A 22,132-nucleotide genomic window follows, 5' to 3' on the forward strand; every position below is an offset into this window, starting at 1 on the left:
TGGACAGGCTCAAGGTAGCTGGTACTTCCTCAGGCTGCCTACAGCTGTGTCCTATTCAGCTACACTCACACAGGTGCAGCAGGTTTTTGAGTGTCCCAGGAGGTGCAAAGGATGGGAAGTGACTTCCCTCCACTCACAGCCCTTTCTGTCCTGTCATCCTCCTCATCCACCAGCTGGAATCTGCTAGAAGCTTCTACACAATTTTATTAAAATGGCAACCACCATTTGTTACTAGATCCATTCCTTGATGCATCCACTACTTAAGTCCACAACATCTGTCTCACCAACAGAAAAAGAGCCATATATTCCATTTGGGGTGACAGCTATTATCTAGAAGTACAGGAAAATGTTAAATTCTCAAAGGCATGAATTTCCTTAAGTAAGAAGAAGCCTCTTTTTAAACCAGCCCTCAGTTTACAAAAGGATTTCACAAAAAAATCCTGCCAACCTAGCAGTTCGAAAGCATGTCAAAGTGCAAGTAGATAAACAGGTACCGCTCTGTCGGGAAGGTAAACGGCATTTCCGTGCGCTGCTCTGGTTTGCCAGAAGCAGCTTAGTCATGCTGGCCACATGACCCCAAAGCTGTACGCCGGCTCCCTTGGCCAATAAAGCGAGATGAGCGCCGCAACCCCAGAGTCGGTCACGACTGGACCATTAGGTCAGGGGTCCCCTTTACCTTTACCTTTAAGTTCACAAAATGTACTAGCTAATATGCATTACCTGCCATCTTCCCTGTGCACACATCTGTTAATACTGGTGTGGTTAATAGCCTTAAAGTCTTCTCTACTAAGACTCCTGGAGGCTCTTCTTACTTACCAGAGGTGGCTGGCCAAGGCATGTAGGCTCCTCTGGGCAACTCCTTACCAAGGCTGCAAGAGAACCGAGGTACATCCCAGATCAGAGATAGCCAACACTGTCCCTTCCAGATGTTGCTGGACTACAACTTCCATCATCAAGCTGACTGGGGCTGATAGGAGTTGGGAATATAAATCTGGAGACTACCATGTTGGCTCCTTCTGCTTTACACATTTACATGGATGTAAGCCCCACTGAACTCAGTCAGGTTTACTTCTCAGTAGGCATTTGTAGGGTTGCACTGATGAAAGAATAAACCAGGTGGCTCAATTATGCATGCTTTTTTGGTGTTACAACAGATTGTATAATGCTGATAATGCATGGAAATTATTTCAGAACAACTAAAGCTGATTAAAACACAGCAGCTAATTATATTTCAGCAGCTTTCCTTGTGTCTATGAAATAAAACAAAAGATGGTATTTATTCAGAATATTAATGGCAGCACTCTCTGGCAGGTAAGAGGCAAACCCTGCAGAAACAATGCAGCTCAACAAAGCATAATGCATGGGATATGGAACACAACCCAGCACAAATGAGTGAGCGGTACTAATCCTACATTGAAGAATGCTAATTGCAGGTGAAAATCTCGTCCAGAAAACCACCTTCATGATATCCTTATACATGATCTAGGAACTTGTCTGTCTTGTCTAATGACACGCACACAGCACAACTGAGCAGTCTACACAACAAACTTTCATCAAACCAGCAGTTATGTCTACCCACATGCTGCAATACATGGTGAAGATCTGATTTGGACAAATTTCAAATCCCAAATAGAAATGACTTGAAAGGATTCTGGGCTCGCCAGAGCTGAAATGGAACTCTGTAAGATGCCTTGTATTGAAGCAGGGACCCACCTTGGCAATCCAGCCATGAAAAGAATAAGAAGAAGTTATATCCATGTGCTGAAAGTGAAAGGTAATAGCATCTCTAAGCCTGCCATAATGTCAGGGTGGAAAGATGAGGAAAGAGAGAAGAAACATCATGGTCAGAGTGAGTAGAGGGTACAGAGGGAAATCGCTACTGTTACTTACAGGCCAAGCTTGTAATCAGATGGAATTATTGCAACTATAAATTTAACCCCTTCATATTCTGCACCCCCAATTTTTGTTAAAAGTCTGTGTGTCTGTTTTTCTGCGATATGGCATGTTTCAATAGGCAATATGGATATTTTTTGATGAATAGCTTATAGAAAGTTGTTCTAATCCTAAAATTTGCAGAAAAGTCACTGCACCCATCCAGTTGAAATTTAGCAGGATACTCCAGTTCTGTGAAAAAGTATGGAATAAATTATTGCATTCTGTGTGCGCAACTGTTCAGCATTTCACTTTGGCCAACTGTAGGTCTTATCCAGGTCTAGCTAAGACATCTGCCAGTTTCACCATGATAACCACCACAGATATGCAACATGTCATCCCATTCAATCTGGTATGTATATGGCAGACCAAGATTAAATGTCCATGCAGTACACAAAGAAAGCATTAACCTTCTGACTCTGAAGGGGGGAAAGCAACTTGAAAGCAAATGTCTGTATATGCTGTTGTACATTTGGTATGAACTTTCTGAATGCTACATCATCTGTGGCATGGAAAACTTTTACTAATAATTTCAGAATAATTTTGTGCATTGTTTTGCACAAACGTGGATTTTATATATGGAAAATGTTGCCCTTGTGACACTTCATTGACATACTGTGAAGTGTTTTACAACATGCCAAGTGGAAATTATTTTATCTCACATGCATATAGCTAATTTGCTCATTTTGACCATAGATGGGTACAAAGATAAGTTATACATAAAGATTTTAAATTCTAACTGCTAGGTGTTGTGTTTTTTTTTTTTTTTTTTTTTTTTTTTTTAATGCAGCCAGCAGAGGAAAAGATCCTGCAGTTTAAACGTGAAAGGCAAAGCTAACTTGGCGCTTTCATTCCAATGAACATAGTAGTTTATTATTTTAGGCACAGACCCTGGCCGAGACCACAATGACTCCACGGCTCGTGAGCAAATAAAAGAGGACAAATTGAATGTGATAGCATGGAGAGAGAAAGAAAAAGTGAACAAAGAGCAGGATGCCAATTTGTGGTTTGATAGAAGAACTGACTACAAAATGGGCCAGGAAGCAGGACTTCTGAGCGTGAACATGATTGAACTCTTTCCTCAGAAGGGGCTGTTTATTCTCTCGAAAATTAGCAAAACACTATGTGGCTGCAAATGAATGGTCCACCACTGAATCTGTGTGACCTGGAGCCTTTCATTCAGTTGTGTCACACAATAGGCGACAGAATTTCTCACTCCTGGAAGGCAAGTATTGAAGAGAAAGGAAGTCGTAACCTTGGAACATTCTCCAAATATGAATGGGCTTCTCTTCAGATAACCGGCCTCTTAAACATGGCTTAACTATAAATGGAAAATAAATCTGCAATCCCAGTACACCTTCCATAAGGAGTGACTCTACTGATAAACCAAGGAAACATTTTTGTGAGCTTCTCCACAAGGAATTTCTAGAGCGTTTTCTCCAGCCCAATAGCATACTGGAAATGGCACAGCCAGAAAACACTTTCAAATAAAATGGAATAATTATATACCATAAACAACCAGGTAGATAGATTTGACATCCTCATTATCAAAAAAACAATTTATACAGAAACGATCAAGGATCTAAATGAGTAAGGTATCTAGAAATGTGTTTACACTAAAATCATTGATATAAATTTCATATTGCAGGCATTCTTATTGTCTAGATTAAAAATCCATTCAAGATGGTTAAGAATTCAGGCTGGGTTTTCACTGGTTTATTGCATGTAACTGAAAGAGTGGAGTTATGTGTTATGCATTATCAGTTAGCATTAAATTGTGCAGCCTCACACCTGTCCTGTAAAATACAGTCGTACCTCGGAGGTCAAACAGAATCCATTCTGGAAGTCCGTTAGACTGCCAAAATGTTCAGAAACCAAGGTGTGGCTTGTGATTGGCTACAGGAGTTTTGTGCACTCAATTGGAAGCCGTGTTGGACGTTCGGCTTCCGAAAAACATTTGCAAACCAGAACACTCACTTCTGGGTTTGTGGCGTTCAGGAGCCGAATTGTTCGAAAACTAAGCTGAATCCTAGGAGCTTGTCACATTGGGTTATAATAATTCTTTTTTTCAATTAAAGCAAGATGGCATATTGGAAAGCCCTGCTGGGGAAGTGTTCACACAGGACAAAGATCCAAGGACTTCATGGGCAGGATAAAATGCAAAAGCTGATTTTAGCCCCTTCTCATTTTCATGTAGATTAGGTTTAGCATTCAGCTTCATTCTTTTTTCTCTCATCTGAATCTCAAAGCAGAAATTACAATTAAATACTCAGTACACCAGCTTAGTTCAAAACAGGCATAACTCCTTTGAGTTGCTTTTACTTATCCCTTTTTCTGGCTTTTTGCTGCAAAATCAAAGGATGTCTTTGAATGGGTCTCTAACACTGTGCTGCTCTCACCTTGTATTTAAATGCATGCAATGATTCTTTCATGGCTTTGAAGCAGTGTCTCTTGCTCCCTGGGTACATTTATTTATTTTAGGAAGAAATATAGTGTGTGTCCCCACCCCCCACCCCGCTTTAGCAACTGTGCACAGCATGATTTCAGGGTTGTTGTTTTATTGTTCTCTTAATCAAAATTATCACTTAATTCATTTGATTGTTGAACAGTTCTCATATATTCCCCCCCCCCCTCAAGCTTTCCAGTGCATCATTGAATATCTGTTCATTCCAAGTTCATAGGCACATATAACAAAAGCAAGGAACAAAAATATGAAAACAGCAAAATAATCATGTTTTCTATCCCACCCCCGGAATCTGAATGACTACCTACTCCAGCCAGGAAACATAAGGTTATATTTAGTCCACCAGACATCCTGGATCTACGCAGTGGCAGAGCTCCATGCTCCAGCACCAGGGGGGAGAGCAGGCAGGAGTGGGGCTGGCGTGGCCCCCGGGGGCGTGGCACGTTGCCCACTGGGGCGTGGTGCACATCCTGGGGGCATGGTACACTGCTTGCGGGGGTGTGGCACCCAGCACGGGGGAGGGGTGAGCCACGATGGCACCCCACCAGGATCGTGCTGCTGGGGGCAGTGAGCTCCCCCCCCCCACTCCTCTTCCTCTGCCAGTGACTCTACGTCACGAATCAATTTTGGTATTTGATTCCAGTATTTAAAACAGAGAAATCTTGACTGATACCGCATCAGTAATCTTGAATTACACCAAATGAAGAGCCATAATAGCCACCATATCCCAACATTATCAGATTTACAGTGGTTGGTTTTTCTTTTGTTTTTTAAATGCTTTATTATTTCTACTTCCAAGCACTAGTATCAGAATCTCCTGCATTTTGTGTAAAAGAATAAAATGTGTTAATTGAACTTGGGTTCTTTGCATCTGGCAAGCCAACACAACGCATCAACAGCACCAGTATTGCTGGGAAATGTCAGGAATGATACTAATACAACTGCTAACAGCAGAGCAAACAAAAAAACTGCAAAGCAATTGGTGAGATATAGCACACTGCATCGAGAGAAAAATATCGGCTACAAGTGGGAGTAACTTTGCAGACATACAGGAGAAGAAGATATCAAAGACAAATAGACACAAGACTTTAAACAGGGACATCACTCTTTGCTGTGGCGTTTTCACCACTTGTGACAAAACATTTCAGTGGTTCTGAGATGGACTCCTTTATTATTATGTCAAGAGTTCTCTTGTCAAGCACTTTCTCTTAGGCTGGAATGTCACCCACAAAATTCTTCTAGAAAGGGCTTTCAGCTATACATAAATTAAGGGCAGGGCTGAATGTTTGTGTGCACATATAGGATAGTAGCTATGTATAATAAAAATCAACTGAACAAGTTAGTTCTGATTAAACTAATTCATTGGTTTCAATGGGACAATTGTGACTAGTTTAGTTGATCTGAGGGCCAGGTCTTGATTACTCTGAACACTGGACATTTTAAATCATTTATATCAACATTTTATATCAGACAGAAATCAAAGTCCATCCTGAGCACCTTCCGGCTATAGCAGAAAAATTAAGTCCTTGTTAAACTTAAAATAGTCCATATATTACTATGTGAGCATTATTATTGATGCTATTATTGTGCGGATAATATCATGCTAGGTATACTCCTATGAATTTTGCTCACTCTAAAAGCCTGATTCGAATCTAGCGCTGGCAGCAAAAAAAGCTCACCTTGAATTAACCGTAGAGAACAGAATAGATGCCTAGCAGTTAAGGCAAACACTTTCATGGATAGGACTTGCATGATATGGTTGTACACGACCTGAGAAATATTAACCCTAGATGTGTTTTTGGGCCTCAACAGATTGAGACACCCAAGTTAAGCCAGTTAAAAATGTCCTGCATCATACTCCATTCATTCATGTACCTGTTTCCTGGCAATATTTTCTTCCTATAAAAACCTTGTTTCCTGAGGGCATTTATTACATTACACTTCAGAATTTTTCATACATTGGGGGTGGGATCCTTTAATAATCATCTAGCCTCTTCTTGCTCTAGATACCATCAGCAATACTTTTAGTCTGACAACCATGAAAATACAAATTATTTTCATTCCTCCCCCCCCCCCAATTTTAATGCTGTTGACCTTCCAGTCCAAACACACTAAGAAAGGAAATGAGAGATATCTTCAGAACTTAAATAAAATGTAAGACATAACGTGAAATAACATTTAAGGATTTTTTTTTATTGTTGGCTGCTTTGAGGGTATTTTTTGGGCAGCAAAGCAGCCTGTATATTTCAACATACTGATATTTACAAAAATTGCAAATCTGAATTCTGCAGGTGCCGACAGTTTAAGATGCTGAAGATTTTCAAAGAATCTTGGGGGAAAAAATATCCATGGGATTCCCCACCCCCCAGAACAGACACCCCCTATCTTGCACCCATCTCTCAGTTCTTAGAGCTTTCCTCTCCAAGCTGATCCTGCAATATAGCAAGAATCACCTGAAATCTGACTTGTGCAGGTTTATATGGTGCCAGATTTGTGAGGCTGGGAGGTGCTGCATTCGGTGGTTGGCACTGTCCCACTGCTCCTGAGGCAAGATGCTACCATCCTACCAAAATGTCCACCATTAAAAATGCATAGCTATATTATCTTGATATTTGCTGCCAGCTAAATTGGTGGAAAAGCTTGTGACGGTTTCAGAAGTCAATTTATCACATGAAAAACTTGCTGTAACAGAAATTAGGTCATAACAGCAACATTGGCTTCAAAACTGGGTCAGCCATTAAGAGAAACTTTATGACTGTGCACAATTGAAAGATCTAATCAATGGATTATGACTAATATACCATGTTTATTGCTCTTATTTCTATGCGCGTATTGCCTTGCTTTGCTCTTTTACACATGGCAAAATATGAAATTAAAATTAAAGGATTACAGTGGTACCTCGGGTTAAGAACTCAATTTGTTCTGGAGGTCTGTTCTTAACCTGAAACCGTTCTTAACCTGAGGTACTACTTTAGCTAATGGGGCCTCCTGCCACCGCTGCACTGCCAGCTCATGATTTCTGTTCTCATCCTGAAGCAGAGTTCTTAACCCAAGGTACTATTTCTGGGTTAGAGTCTGTAACCTGAAGCGTCTGTAACCTGAAGCATCTGTAACCTGAGGTACCACTGTATAACTGGCTGCTGCAGATATGGGACTCCTGCAGTAGTAGTAGTAGTAAATTATTTGTACCCCACCCATCTGATTGGGTTCCTCCAGCAACTCTGAGCGACTTCTACTCTTTTGCTATCTAAAACATCTGGGGGGCACCAGGTTGGGGGATGCTGTCCTAGCCAAAAAAAAAAAGTTATCAACACTACTTCAACCCTGAGTTCTGCTTCCTGACCATGCTAGTGTGTGACAGAATGCTTTGAACGGGCATAGATTAACTGGAGGCTGGTGGCACTATATTATGAAATCATTATTCCATGGTACCTACCTATAATTGGGGCATATTGCAGCCTCTTGAAAATCACAGAAAACTTGTGCCACCCAACAGAATTTAATCACTCCATGAGAGATTATTCATAACAAATCTGTCAGCTTCTGAGATGTCACGGAACTATCTGTTCCTTCTTGCTGAAGCAGAGTATCATATAAAATATCTTATATTATATTTTATATTATTAACAGGATGCCCTGTTCACAAGCTTCATAGAGCACTGGGTACATGGAACTTTGGTCCAAGTTAGCATTAGGCCTCTTGTGTCCTCATGTGGGAGTTTGTTGCCAATGTTTTTTTTTATACATCCATACTGGTTGTAGCGTTAATGTTTTTGATTATTTTTTTTTACTGGAGTCCACATTTTTACTGGTATATTTATTTATGTTCAATATTTGTATTCTTAACCTCAAAATATGTCTTTATATGTATATATCAAAACATGACAAAACCATTAAATTAGGAACCAGGTTTACAGTCTTAAAATAATCCTGAAAATGTCAAAAATCTATAGGCTGTTCCCGAGTTATAAATTCTGCATATCGATCTCAGCGATATCATTTTGAGGAGACTCAAGAGGGCTAATTATGCCAGCAAGTGAGCGAATAGAATAAATAGCACTTGGCATATTTGCTTGGGATATACATATTACACACTTTAAATGTCAGAATAATAAGGAAAGGAAATGTTTTTTTTTTTTAAAAAAACCCTTCTATCCTGATTGGCCAAACTTTGCCCTGCTTGACATACCCTCATAAGTTAAATGTACCCACATATTTGACCTGTTCCACTTCTGGGAGATTGCTAAAAAAACAAATACTGAAGAATTTTTGGTATATTGCAAGTCCTTGTACGCATCAGAAACTAATGAGTTTTGGGGGTTTTAAGACAGCTATATTTTCACTCAATAATCTTGAGGTAAGAAAGATGGTGCTGTCCTGCACAGCTGTCAAGTACTGTCATACCTCGGGTTGAAGTTGCTTCAGTTTGAGCGCTTTCGGTTTGCGCTCTGCGGCGACCCGGAAGCAATGACACCACGCGCATGCGCAGAAGTGGCAAACTGAGACCCACACATGCGCAGACACGGGTTGCGTTCGCTTCAGGATGCGAACGGGGTTCTGGAACAGATCCCATTCGTATCCAGAGGTACTACTGTAGGTAGTTGGCTCTCAGGGGAGCCAGCAGCTGCTGGAAGATCAGAGGGAAGACTCCCCTGTCGCTGGGCTACTCACAGACTATTTAAGGAAGCCCCGCTCCCTGAGCCCACCATGGGACTTATCCACCCATCCACCATTTATTTCGTAGGTTCTTGGTTTTGATGTGGTTATCATCTGGTTCTGCTTCACCCCCTATTCTTTTTTTTGGTTCCATGCAGTCACCTTGCTGCAAACATCAGTCAGTTGCTCTATGATGGGGCTGGGAAGGGTATGGAGGGTATTACAAATCTAAGACGTGTGGGATGTGAAACTTATAGCAGTCAAGTACAACATTCCTACAGTGGACATGTTAGGGGATATTTTTGTACCACTCAGGATAAAACCTCCTGTATCCTCCTGAGCTGGAACAGACTTTCACTGCATGTGACTTGATGTGGGTGTGGCCTGTTGTTGGTAGAGGAGCACATGGCCTCCATATTCTGCTCTCTGTGTTCTCCATTTTTGTTTTCCTATGTGTTAGGAGAAGTGACTGCTCAGTCGCGGTCACTTGGGACTAATTCCCTTATGGGACAGTTCATGTAGATCAGACATAGACAACCTCGGCCCTCCAGATGTTTTGAGACTACAATTCCCATCATCCCTGACCACTGGTCCTGTTAGCTAGGGATCATGGGAGTTGTAGTCCCAAAACATCTGGAGGGCTGAGGTCGCATATGCCTGATGTAGATATATAGTTATGTAACCTAAGCCTGCCTTCAGGGATCTATCTGTGAACCTGAATGAATGTGTGAGTAAATTAGGTAAAGGTAAAGGGACCCCTGACCGTTAAGTCCAGTCGTGGCCGACTCTGGGGCTGCGGCGCTCATCTCGCTTTATTGGCTGAGGGAGCTGGCGTACACCTTACGGGTCATGTGGCCGGCATGACTAAGCGAACCAGAACAGCACACGGAAACGCTGTTTACCTTCCCGCCAGAGCAGTACCTATTTATCTACTTGCACTTTGATGTGCTTTCGAACTGCTAGGTTGGCAGGAGCAGGGACCAAGCAACGGGAGCTCACCCCATCTCGGGGATTCGAACCGCCAACCTTCTGATCAGCAAGTCCTAGGCTCTGTGGTTTAACCCACAGCGCCACCCGCATCCCTCTGTGAGTAAACTACTTTTATATTAAATTTAATCAGATTCTCATGACTATTCTTTTTAAGAGGGATTAGAAGGGATCTTACCAGGAATCTTAAATCGTGAGGCTTAGACGAGCTAGCAACAAGCTAACCACTGTGTAATTTAAAAAGGGGGATGTTTGGAACTCTGCTAGGATATGGAACTTGCTAGCGCAAGTTAGGAAGGGTATCATTAATTAATATATCCTCTCCTGCCTCCCTAATCATCCTCACAAGATGGAATCAAAAAATCCATGCATGCATTTTGGACACACTTCCCCCTCCTCAAAACACAGCCCTCCTCCCACAAATAGCAAAAAGAATTACAAACAGTAAAATTAAATCATCCCACGTTAGTAAGAGGGACAGTATCTTTTCTTTCTCCAGTGTTTTAGAGGATTAAAGTGTTAAGTGGAGTGAAACCTCACCAACAATTGTTCTAATTCTTAGTGACAGTATTTGCCTTGAGTGACACTTTCCATCAGAAAGTGCAAGTACATCAAGCACACCCATCAAGACTTCAAGTACAAAGACAGCTAAAATATTAATTAAAATGTATATTTTTTCATGAATATTACATTCGCAGTGCATGAAAGTACGCTATAAATGCAAAGGAAAAAGTCACAGGCAAGATTTCTGACAGTAACCCAAATACATTATTTTAAGCTCTAATTATGGAGCAGTTTCTTTAAAACCATCCATCTAAAGTCAGGCCTGCCAATGCCAATTTTTAGAGAATTTGCTGGTTTAGGGCTACACATTGATTTTTTTATTGTGATAAATTAAAATCCAATATTAGCCAACAAGATACAAAGCGCACAAAAATCAACATTTGTCTCTTTTAAATTAGGTCAGACGTATGTGCATGAGTAACGCAGACAAATGAGAGAAATCAGACATGGGCATTTTGTAAAATAAGTAATAATTTGGCAAATGATTACATGACAATGAACTTATCCAAACTGGGGCAGTGGGGCAGCGCCGGAGGACAGGAGGATTATAGTCCACACAGGGATGCAGCAACTATCCATGATTTTCAGTTCCAGCAAAGAAATTATTTGTTTGAAGATGTGAAGTACGCTAAATAGTCAGAAGCTGCTGTAAATCCATGTGTGGTTGCCCCATGTAGAGAATCAATGAACTGCAGGTGGCAACCTTCTCAGTGAACTACCTTCCTGATTGACCACCAAGACTGATCACTGGATCCTTCTAGGCAGAAAGGAGTAGGAAGAACTACCCTTTATCCAGCTGATCCTTGCTTGAGAAACAAGGTCTTCCTGAATCCTAGGTTATTATTTGGGCCAGCTTCCAATTTGACCTCAAGAATTCACTTGCTCTTTGGTTTGAACTCCTGGCTTGCCCCTTGGTCCTGTTATTGACCCCTACTCTGTCTTGGGGCTCGTAGTTCCTAACTCACCTCAGACTGCTTTCCATGGCCCAGTCTCAATGGGAATATTGCAACTGTAGCAACTGCAGCTAATTAACTACTTTTTTTCTTTATTGTGTTCTGTGGAACATCTGGCATGATGAGGAAAAGTCAGAATCAGCAGAATAAAGTGATTGTAGGAAGAAGGGCCTGTAACTGGGATTTCTCCTCATTTTATGACATCGACAGCAGCAGGTTCTCAAGTGAGAACTGGAATGAGAGCACACCAGTTGCAGGCCTATATCCTGTAGTGCATGGTGTGTGGTGCCACAACTCACAGACTCTCTGGTCAGTCACATTGTTGTTGCTTACTGGAAGATATAACAGGGTGGGAGAGATGGTGGTGCAGTGCAAACACACCAGCAGAACTAATCCTGCTGGTGCTTTTGCCACTTCCCCTCTACCTCCCGGTCAGCAGCAGCAGTGTGACCAACTGGAAATGTCACACTGTGTCACACTATCCACACTATCCACTACTGGAATGACAACAGCAGACTTCACTTTCTTATAGCTTTAGAAATTATATTATCATTCTGACCAGTGGAGCTAAAAATCTTCTTTTTCGGGTGCTAGCATCTTTGTGGATGCTTCCTCTGACTCATACTCATTTTTTTCTCATTCTAGAAGTCTGGAGAAAACAATTTCCCTATGGACACAGGAACTGCTGTAACTTGGAAATGTCCTAGTAAATCCCATATATTGCCATAATGCCTCACAGATTTCACATCCCACTTCAGATACACTGGGAAGGATGAACTTAGCGGACAAGTTCATGAAACATTGGCAACTCTTCCTTGGCATCACTTGTAAATTACAGGAAGCAGAATGCAACACTTGCATAAGGTTATAAGCTTAGATAATCAAACAGTGTATCATACTTTGAATATATAGTACCCAGTACTATCCCAATAACTCTTCATAATTGACACTGCATTATTTACTTGTAAGTTTAATGATCTTGGTTATCCAATAACATAATATTAATTAGGAAAGCTAATTCTATCTGCCATCAGTCTGGTTTTATTTCTAGCATCATGCTAAATAGTTAATTTATATAAAAATTTAATTGAGATCCTTTTTAAAATTCAAGAGAGGGCATAAGCCACGGTGAAGATAATTATAGTTAAGATAAAAGCTGTTTTTCAGTGTGTTCTGATTTTATTTTAATGTTTGACTTAAGCCCCTGTTAATCCAAAATAAAATTGTTTAAGTGATGGAAACATAATGACTTGACTATGAGATAAGTTCAAACCATTCTTTAGCCTCTGTGTTATGAGATTTTAATATAACAACAACAACAACAACAACAACAACAACAAGCAGCCACTACCCTTTTAGTACATACTTTCAGCACTTTACATATGAACACAAAACCCTCCTCTCTCCCCTCCCCCCATAACAGAGACCAGGAGTGCCAGCTTGGTCCCGCGACCATGGGTGCCTGGGGCCCTGGCACTGAAATTTGTGGGTGACCAGCCTCTTCATGAGGAATTTTGTGGGTGCTCAGACACCCAAGGCCTCAGGGAGTTGGCACCTATGACAGAGACAGTTTAGGCTTCCTTGCAGCCACAATCTGAATAACAATAATACACATGATAATTGCATCCCCGGAATTAAGATCATGTGTAGTTTGACACAAAATACCAGTTCAAATGTTTGTCTTTCACATGGAAATGGACAGAAATGAGTCCTTAATATGTCCTACATCACCTTATGTATTCTATCACAAAAGCCCCTGGCCCTAGTTTTAACAACTTCAAGGTATGTGGATAAAATCATATCAGACACAGAAGTAGCTTCATTGAGTTACTGTGTCAAACGAACAAACAAAACAATAACTACACCTTAGTTATTGAAGGCTGTTGCTTTGATCTACAGCAGGTGTCAGAATACTTTTTCAGCAGGGGAGCAGTCCGCTGTTCCTCAGACCTTGTGGGGGGCCGGACCATATTTTTTTTGGGGGAAATGAATGAATTCCTATGCCCCACAAATAACTCATAGATGCATTTTAAATAAAAGGGCACATTCTACTCATGTAAAAACACCAGGCAGGCCCCACAATTAATCCAGAGATGCATTTTAAGTAAAAGGGTACATTCTACTCATGTAACAACATGCTGATTCCCGGAGAGTCCACGGGCCGGATTTAGAAGGCAGTTAGGCTGGATCTGGCCCCCGGGCCTTAGTTTGCCTACCCATGATCTACAATAAGCAATTTATGAAGCATGTCATCTGTTTTGTGTGACTTTATATTGATCAAAAATTACTGCCCAGCCACAGGAAGCTTTCAAGGATACAAGTACCAAGAGATTCAATTGTGTTGTCTGGTGTCATTATTTTACTTACTCCTGTCTTCTCATCAAAGATTTTGATTCCTCCAAATGAGATAGTTAAAAATATTTTCTGCTTGTGTTCCCCTTTTGAACGAGTTGCAGCAACAATTCCCTGTTGGGAGAAAACAGAATGGTTCCGATTTAAAATAATTTGACATTTTGTCTCTGCCCATTGTCTGCAGACGTTAGTGAGTAGTGGCAGTGTGTTATTCCTTAAAGAACTGAACACTTTTAGCTTTCCGTTGGCTTGGGGCAATATATTCTCTTTTATCGATACTTGTTATTAAGTAAGGCCCACTGAATTAATTGGTACTGACTTCTGTATAAATGTACTGAGGACTGTGTTGGACACTGGCTTCCATAGGCAGATCCACTTTACATATCAGTTTTCAAAACACCCTCCTGCTATGAACTGTGTTATTCATTTTTCATCTGAAACCATGTAGTTTTGCCACAATCAAAATCTTACTGTACTGATAATTTCCCTGTACATTCTTCTTTTTTCTGCTGCCTTGGAACACAGTAGAAATGTTTTATTTCTAGGTAGGTGAAGCTGATGAAATTTCCATTTTGGGAAGTAGGTAGAAAATTCTTAGTATCCACATTCTTTGCCTCTTTCTTTTCTGATTTGAGTTCTCCCCCTCCCCTGCCTTTACACAAATATTATCTTTCTTTTTCTTTTTAATTTCTAGATTCATAAAGAATTATATAATCACAGAAGTCGAACAACCAGAGGACTAGTCCACTTTTTCATCAACAAATAAGGCCTCTGACTGTTCATACAAAAAGCCAAAACATGGTGTTTTATTTTTGATGCATTAATTAGAACCCCTTAGAAAAACCACACCCACAGTCTTTCTCTTTGCCACATTAGGAAATGCATTTATTATTTAGAAAATAACACTGTTGCTAGAAGCAGCTGTATAAGTTCTTCTGTTCCAATTCATTATTTTTAAAGCTAGTGTAAATAGTATCATCAATACTCTTTCCAATAGCGATTTCTGGTGCTGAGTATGAACAGGATTGTAGCCAAAATGGGATCTTTGAGAAACAACATGGCAGTAGCAGATGGAATCCTGAATAGAGAACAGTAACTTCTGCAAGCATTTGTTGCAGGTCTCATTTGTGGCAAAAAAACATCATCAGACTGTATAACTTTGGGCTACACATGGGGAAATAACATGCTTTAACGCTACCTTGTGTAAATGAACAAAACATATATGAAAAAAGGTATCCAGAAGAAATATTGTAGCCCAGCTTTCTTGCAGACATGCTAGTTTTCCATACAGATGGATTTATTTTTTCTCTTGAGGACACATTCAAGCATGTGGCACCACAATCTCTAATCTTGGGCAATACAGTTTAGAAAGTATCCCCACCTAATCTGCTGTATGCATACAATCCATTAGTCTTAATGCCCTACTTCAGCATCTATCAAATTTAAAATGTTACAGATCCCCTTTTATGATATCTAGTTATGGTGGAGCATTATGCTTAGTTGTATAACACTGTTCTTGAAACAGTCAAACTTGTGACAGCACTGATGAGCTAGTGTGGTGATAGAGTATTCATAAACACCCCTAAAAGGTAAAGGTAAAGGTACCCCTGACCATTAGGTCCAGTCGTGGCCGACTCTGGGGTTGCAGCGCTCATCTCGCTTTATTGACCGAGGGAGCCGGCGTACAGCTTCCGGGTCATGTGGCCAGCATGACTAAGCCGCTTCTGGCGAACCAGAGCAGCGCATGGAAACGCCGTTTATTGCTCAGCAAAGAGGATGTTTGTAGTCCAGCTTCTGCAAAGGAAGTGAGAGCTGACCAACTCACTCAGATTAAATCTTGCACAGGCCTTCCGCAAAGAGCAGCTGTGTGGGGCAGGGTGGCGATTGGGAAGAAGTCTCAGAAACTAGAGTACTGTATCTAAGGTGAGTGAAGGAAGGAAAAGGAACAGGCATTCAACTGAGATAAGAATAGGTAGAAACTTGGAGAAAATAAAAGGAAAGGAACTGCAGATATCGAGTACAAAATTTACTAATACTATTACGATGCTTTGCTTCCACATATAGTCATTCTATATGTCATTATTGTTTGTTTCTGTTTAATAAACTAGATTTACTACTTAGAAGTCCTTGCATGGATATTCTACAGGTGGAAGCTGTATTTTCTACATATATTGTACTTGGTGCCATGGAAACGAATATATATTATTCGTTCTACAAACTACAAGAAAAAAGATTCCACCTAAACATTAGGAAGAACTTCCTGACAGTAAGAGCTGTTCGACAGTGGAATTTGCTGCCAAGGAGTGTGGTGGAGTCTCCTTCTTTGGAGGTCTTTAAGCAGAGGCTTTGCAACCATATGTCAGGAGTGCTCTGATGGTGTTTCCTGCTTGGCAGGGGGTTGGACTCGATGGCCCTTGTGGTCTCTTCCAACTCTATGATTCTATGATTCTATATTTGGAGTATCTACTTTCAGTAATGTTTTGTAATGTGAAACTGACAAAAGCATGCTATTTGGATGTACACTTTTAAAAAATTCATCAATATTTCTGGTGTCTATTCACAGCAGTAATATCTTCAGACTCTGGTATGTGGTGCTTACAAATTACTAATCCCAGAACTGAAAGCAGCTCTCCAGCACACAACCCTAAATCAGGCTGTTTGCACATCCATTCAGTTGTGCTAACTACCCTGAGACATTCAATCAGTCCTGTGTTATTTTCAAGCTCAAGGCAACAAGAGTAATGTATACTCTCCGATCAGTGTTAGAGACCAAGATATGAAAGCTAGGAGCTAAATGGTGCCTTAAACCTAGGTTATGGACGCAACAACAGAATGTCTAGGCACACTTTTTTTATAACAAGAGCACAGTGCTGAAAATGAATGAACTGCAGCTAAAGTATGATGTTCATTTTTCACCCACTGAGTACAAAAATTTTGCATTCCAAATTATTATAACATGACAATGCTAGTTTATTTTTTGTTGGGGCAGTGATTTTTGCTTTCTGGAGATTTATCGTGAGAGATCACAAATATTCCTATAATAATATGCAACCACTACTCATGTTTCTGAACTGTTCTGTACGCACAAGTTAGCATTCACTGCATCCCTAGGAATTTTAAATTTAAATCTTTATTGTGATCCAAAGACCCATCAAAAATTTCAGAACAAAATACAATTAAGACAGCCAACCACAAAAGAGAGAGGAACCGGGGCGGCCATTTTGTTTTATCTCAAGCATTATGATACTTGTTTCTTTTAACTTCCAAGAGAAACTTTGCCACGGCCAGTGTAATATCATTAGAACTGTCATCCAAAAGATATTTAATATGGGAGGCTTCAGATTTTCCCAGCACATTCGCCAGTATGTGTTTGATCAGTTGGCCCCTTGCTTGCTCATACTACCCACAATGCAATAAAATATGTTTCATGCAATCAACGTCCTGAGAACATAAACAAAGCCTATTCTGTTAAGGGATGTCTCTCAGTCTACCATTTAGCACTTCCGATGGAAATACATTTAGTCTGGTTATGGTAAATAAACGCCGTTAGATTGGTACAGACAGGTTCCTAAGATATGAGGGTATCTGAAAGTCGTACCCATATCGGATTCCTTCTGCTACCAGGCCTCAAATTACTTGAGATCAAGATTGCAGGTCACTATGTGAAATGTCCCAAAGCCTTTGCCTCAGGGATTCCAGGCCGGTGTCATAGCCCCGTTGATACAAGAGGGCATCCCTATCAAATGATGCAAGCTTATGGAAAGAATCTGGCACAAATGGTGACTTGTCCCAGAGTCCAAATGCAAGTGGCCAGGTTCTATGCCCTTCATGTAGGCCATTAAATAAGGCTGCCTTTAGTAGAAACAAATTAATATGCTGCAGGTAAATTTTCAGCAGAAGGACATGAATATTTAAAAAGAAATAAATAATACCATCCCAGTACATGGTAAAAACCAATAGAGCAGGAGCAAACAGCAATCTGAATTTGTGACACCACCTGTTTCTTTTGGTTCTAGTAACCTCTCAACATTACACAGGCAAGTCTCTCAATTATGCTAACAGGAATCAAACATTTTGGAGGAGAGATGGAAATTGAGACCCTCTGGGATGGAGACAAAAGGGCCAGCCTAGCCTTGTTAACAGCCAGAAGCTCCCAAACCACTTGTTGGCAGATGGAACCAAGGAATGAATGAGAAAGAAACTACAAACAGTTTAATCTTAGGCATGTGCTGTGGTACATGCTGCTTAGACACAAAAAGAGCCAGCCTTTGGTTTTGGGTTCTTCCTTAATTACCAAGTACTTAAAATCCCTTTCCAACTTTTTCTTTTTTAAAAATTGGACAAAAATATTGTAGAAACACAAGGTGTGTGTGTAGCAAATGTTGGCATATAAACTATAAATACGTACATCATATTCCACTGCATGTTTATGTGGCTTCATTTTATGTCCCTTATCCTTACCCCGTTTGCATGGACAATGTTGTTTCTCAGATCAGAGATTTTGTTGCGAATACATATAAGTTTACTGGGAACATTTGCTTCTGTACCATCTAAAACAGGGGAACCCGTGGCCCTCCAGATGTTCTGGGACTCCAACTCCTGTCAGTCCCAGCCAACATGACAAACAGCCTGGGATGATGAGAACTGCAGTCCAGCAACATTAGGAAGGGTAGGGGTTTCCCATCCCTGATCTAAAATAAGTAATGACCTCCAAAAGGCATGGATCTTTGAATCCAAAGTCTCTTCACGTATTTCCCTCCCCTTTAAAATGTGCTTGGTCTTCCCTGTGCCATTATCACCACAGTCAATGTGATGATGTCACTGAGGGCAAGCAAAGCGGATTTTCCTCCATTTCTTTGCATTGATACAGCCATGTGACTAAATCTGATTGGCCATGTCATGACTTTTAATAGGAAGAAGGGCTTTACAAAATTTGACAATGAAGCAGTCTATCAGGGCTCCAAACACCAGGGAATCGGTGCAAGAACATTGTTGGAAGTGATGTTTCAGGTAGCTCTTTGACTCCTCAAATCCCCTTTTCACATAAAAATGGCTCAGTCCAAATAAGTAATACTTTGATCAATAACATATTTGGGGAGGGGGGGAGAGTTTCACAACACCTTTAATTTCATCATGGAATCTTGACATAACTTGTCGCCTCGTGCCGCAGAAACTTCGTCTATCCCAATGAGTTTTGCTTTGTATCGAACACCGTCGCCTTTAAACCTTTTTATTAAAGTGGCTTCGCTGCGATCCTGACCTGAAAAGAGAGAGGTGCAGTTTTGAAATGCATGTAATTTTATGAAAGCAGTAGAAAAGCTAAAGGTCTACAGGCCAGTTAGATGTGTTAATCTGTTTTGTTGTCTATATGTTTTATCAAAGTCCAAGTTTTTGAACCATTTTTATTCAGACTGCAACCGTGTGTGTGTGTGTGTGTGTGTGTGTGTGTGTGTTGGTAGTGTGCTTTTCTACTCCTTAACTGTAATGAATTGATTTTTTAAATATTGTTTTAGTACATACCAGTCAAGTCAACTTTCAAACCCACAATCCATGTTACAGATGTTATCTCCCACCACCACCACCACCACCACTGAAGTGTGACCAGCAGCAATCTGCTTAAACAACTTAGTTGATGGCTCCTACACACCAGAGGGCAGTGGAAATGAGGAGGATTGTTGCAGGTCCTTCAGTACGTATCTTGATATATGTTTCAAAAAAATGTACTAGCAAATTTACAATCACCTATGTTCTTCCACACACTTTTTGGGTGGGTTTTTTAGAACAACAGCAAGTTGTATGTATAGCATATCTGCCTACATGCCCTGTCAGTATGTAACTGGCAGAATGGAATCAATAAATTAGAAGGCGGGAACAAACACAACAGCAAACAACTAATGGTATAAACCGGAAAGGTGAAAGTTGCTCCTCATATACAGATTCAAATTAGATTATTCTGGTTTTATTCAAATGGGGGGAAATGTGGATTAACAGCTGAAAAATGCTTCAATGTGTACAAGCTCTCAGACTATCCCCAATGGAGGTCGCCAGAAAGAGCATCATTTGCCTTCCATGTGGAATGTTGCAGCTGCTACAAAATTTTCTACTACGCAACATGTTTTACAATCATTATTCCACATGCCTTCACAATTAGCCCTGCATGATAAGCTAGGATAAAAGAGAGAGAAGAACTGGCCCAACTCCAGCCATCCCGGAACACTCAAGTTTGGCTGAGATTTGAACTTTTGATATCCCAGGTCAAAATCTAGCAATCAATCCACCAAGTAACATGTATGATACCTTCAACTCAAATTAACAATGCTACCAGTTCCCCACAACTTTGAACATCTGAGAACCACAACCTCCAACATTCCACTTTAAAAAAATAATCATATTTATTATTTTTAGAAGACATGTGAAGGCAACCCTGTATCAGGAAATATTTAATGTCTAATGTTTTACAATTCTTTTATATGTTGTAAGCCACTCAGAGTTTAATATTTGTTGTTGTTGTTGCTGCTGCTGCTGCTGTTGTTTATTGCCCTACAACCAAACGGTTCCAAGGACAGGGCACAATAACTACAATTACAGCAACAACTTCAGCAAAGTGCAGTAAAAGTAAAACATTATGCATCATAAAACAATACACATCATTCAAAGAAAATTATAATAATTCCAAATTTTGTTTTTCCTCCTGTCCCATCCCCACAAATGGTTTTGAAAATAATACAATAAAATTCACTAGGACCCCTGCATGCTTTCCTCCTGGGAGATGCCAGCTTGTAAATTCTGTGGTTGATTGATTACTTTCAAACATGTAAGGAAACTGGTGAGATGCCAACAAAACCTCACAGTTTTCCACCCACATCATCTCCTTATTACACCAAGTTCTCGTCTGAATTTCCAGACAGTATTTATCAAATGGTTGTGTCCTCATGCTCTTAAACAACATTTTATAAAAGACTAATGGCACATGGATGATGAGTCAGAAACTGTAAGTAATTTTTAAATTATGCTGGAGGGAAATGCTGAGGCAGATGTTACTACTGAGTGCTAAGAGCAATAAAGTAACATTTGCGACACTAAGCTCTGAGGGGGGGAAATCACATCTGGATGCACAACAATGCTTAACATCACCATCAGGCTATTCTACATGCCGTTCATGTGTGTAAACATTCTTGTCTCAATTATTTTGTTTTGCAGTAAATAAAATCTAATTTGCAAACTCTTTTTGTCAACAGTCTTCATTATATCTAACAAGTTAGACGCTGCCACTGTCCTTTCTTCTGTGTGCTTGTGTGATGTGGCACAACAGAACTCACTCACTGTTGGAACACTTAAATTCTAGCTGGCTTCCGATTATCTAGTCACGTGGTCATCACAGCACACTCCAGATGTTGTGGACTACAACTTTCATAGTCTCTTGACCACTGTCCATGAGAGCTCTAGACCACAACATCTGGAAGGCATGATGCTGTCTACCTCTGAACCAGGCAGAGCCTGGACTTCTCATACCAACAAACCTGGTGATGTTCAGTTCTATGAACTTACATGAATTTCCTATACTGTTTGTGCATATTCAGTATTTATTTTAAAAACCGTATAATGAGAAATAAAGTGCTTTGATACAATTGAAAGGCTGATCAGTAAACTGCGGAGGTGGCACATATTTATAAAGTAGATGAAAATAGAATAAATGAATGCTAAAACCAAACAAATGGATTAAAAAATTCTTGAAAAGAGTGAATGCAGATATAAGGGCTGCCATCTGTTTAGTTAATCATTTGCTTTGATTTTAACCCATTAGTCAACTGATTAAAATAAGCATTTCTGTGGTTCAATGTAAGTATAATTTTGATTATGCATAGTCCATGTTGTGCTTTTTATACAAGCCCTTTCCACCAGCTCTGCATGGAGATCCTTAGGAATATAAAGTGGAAGCAGGAAAGTATAAATGAAATAAAAGTAGCAGTGTCTGTAGGGGGAAAAACCTATTTGGGGGTTTCCCATTCTAAATTTAAGGTAATGTTACACGCAGTTCTGTTCAGATACTATTTTCACCTCCAAAGCTGTAAACACAATGGAGTTGGGACTTTTTTGGATTTGCACACCTCTACATCTTCACATTAAAAAAACAGATTCTGTGTTGCAGGGTCATATTCACAGGATCTCTCCTGTGAAAGGCTTTATGTCATACCTGAGACCTGTAACCATTCTTTATCACACG

The 22,132-nt window shown here is 40.3% G+C and overlaps 1 protein-coding gene across 5 annotated transcripts in view; it reads right to left on the reverse strand.

Annotated features, from left to right (window-relative positions):
• The window catches only part of DAB1 (DAB adaptor protein 1), a 643,380-nt gene that overhangs the window by 59,655 nt on the left and 561,593 nt on the right, over nt 1-22,132 (reverse strand). For all 5 annotated transcript variants that reach the window (XM_081867205.1, XM_081867206.1, XM_081867208.1 and 2 more), the window contains 2 exons: nt 19,029-19,168; nt 13,924-14,022 (listed from right to left, as the gene is read on the reverse strand). In XM_081867205.1, coding sequence (XP_081723331.1) covers nt 13,924-14,022; nt 19,029-19,168 — 239 coding nt within the window. The remainder of the gene's footprint in view (nt 1-13,923; nt 14,023-19,028; nt 19,169-22,132) is intronic.

The sequence above is a fragment of the Podarcis erhardii genome (genome assembly GCF_964252035.2).
Source record: "Podarcis erhardii genome assembly, chromosome: 6".
NCBI lineage: Eukaryota > Metazoa > Chordata > Lepidosauria > Squamata > Lacertidae > Podarcis > Podarcis erhardii.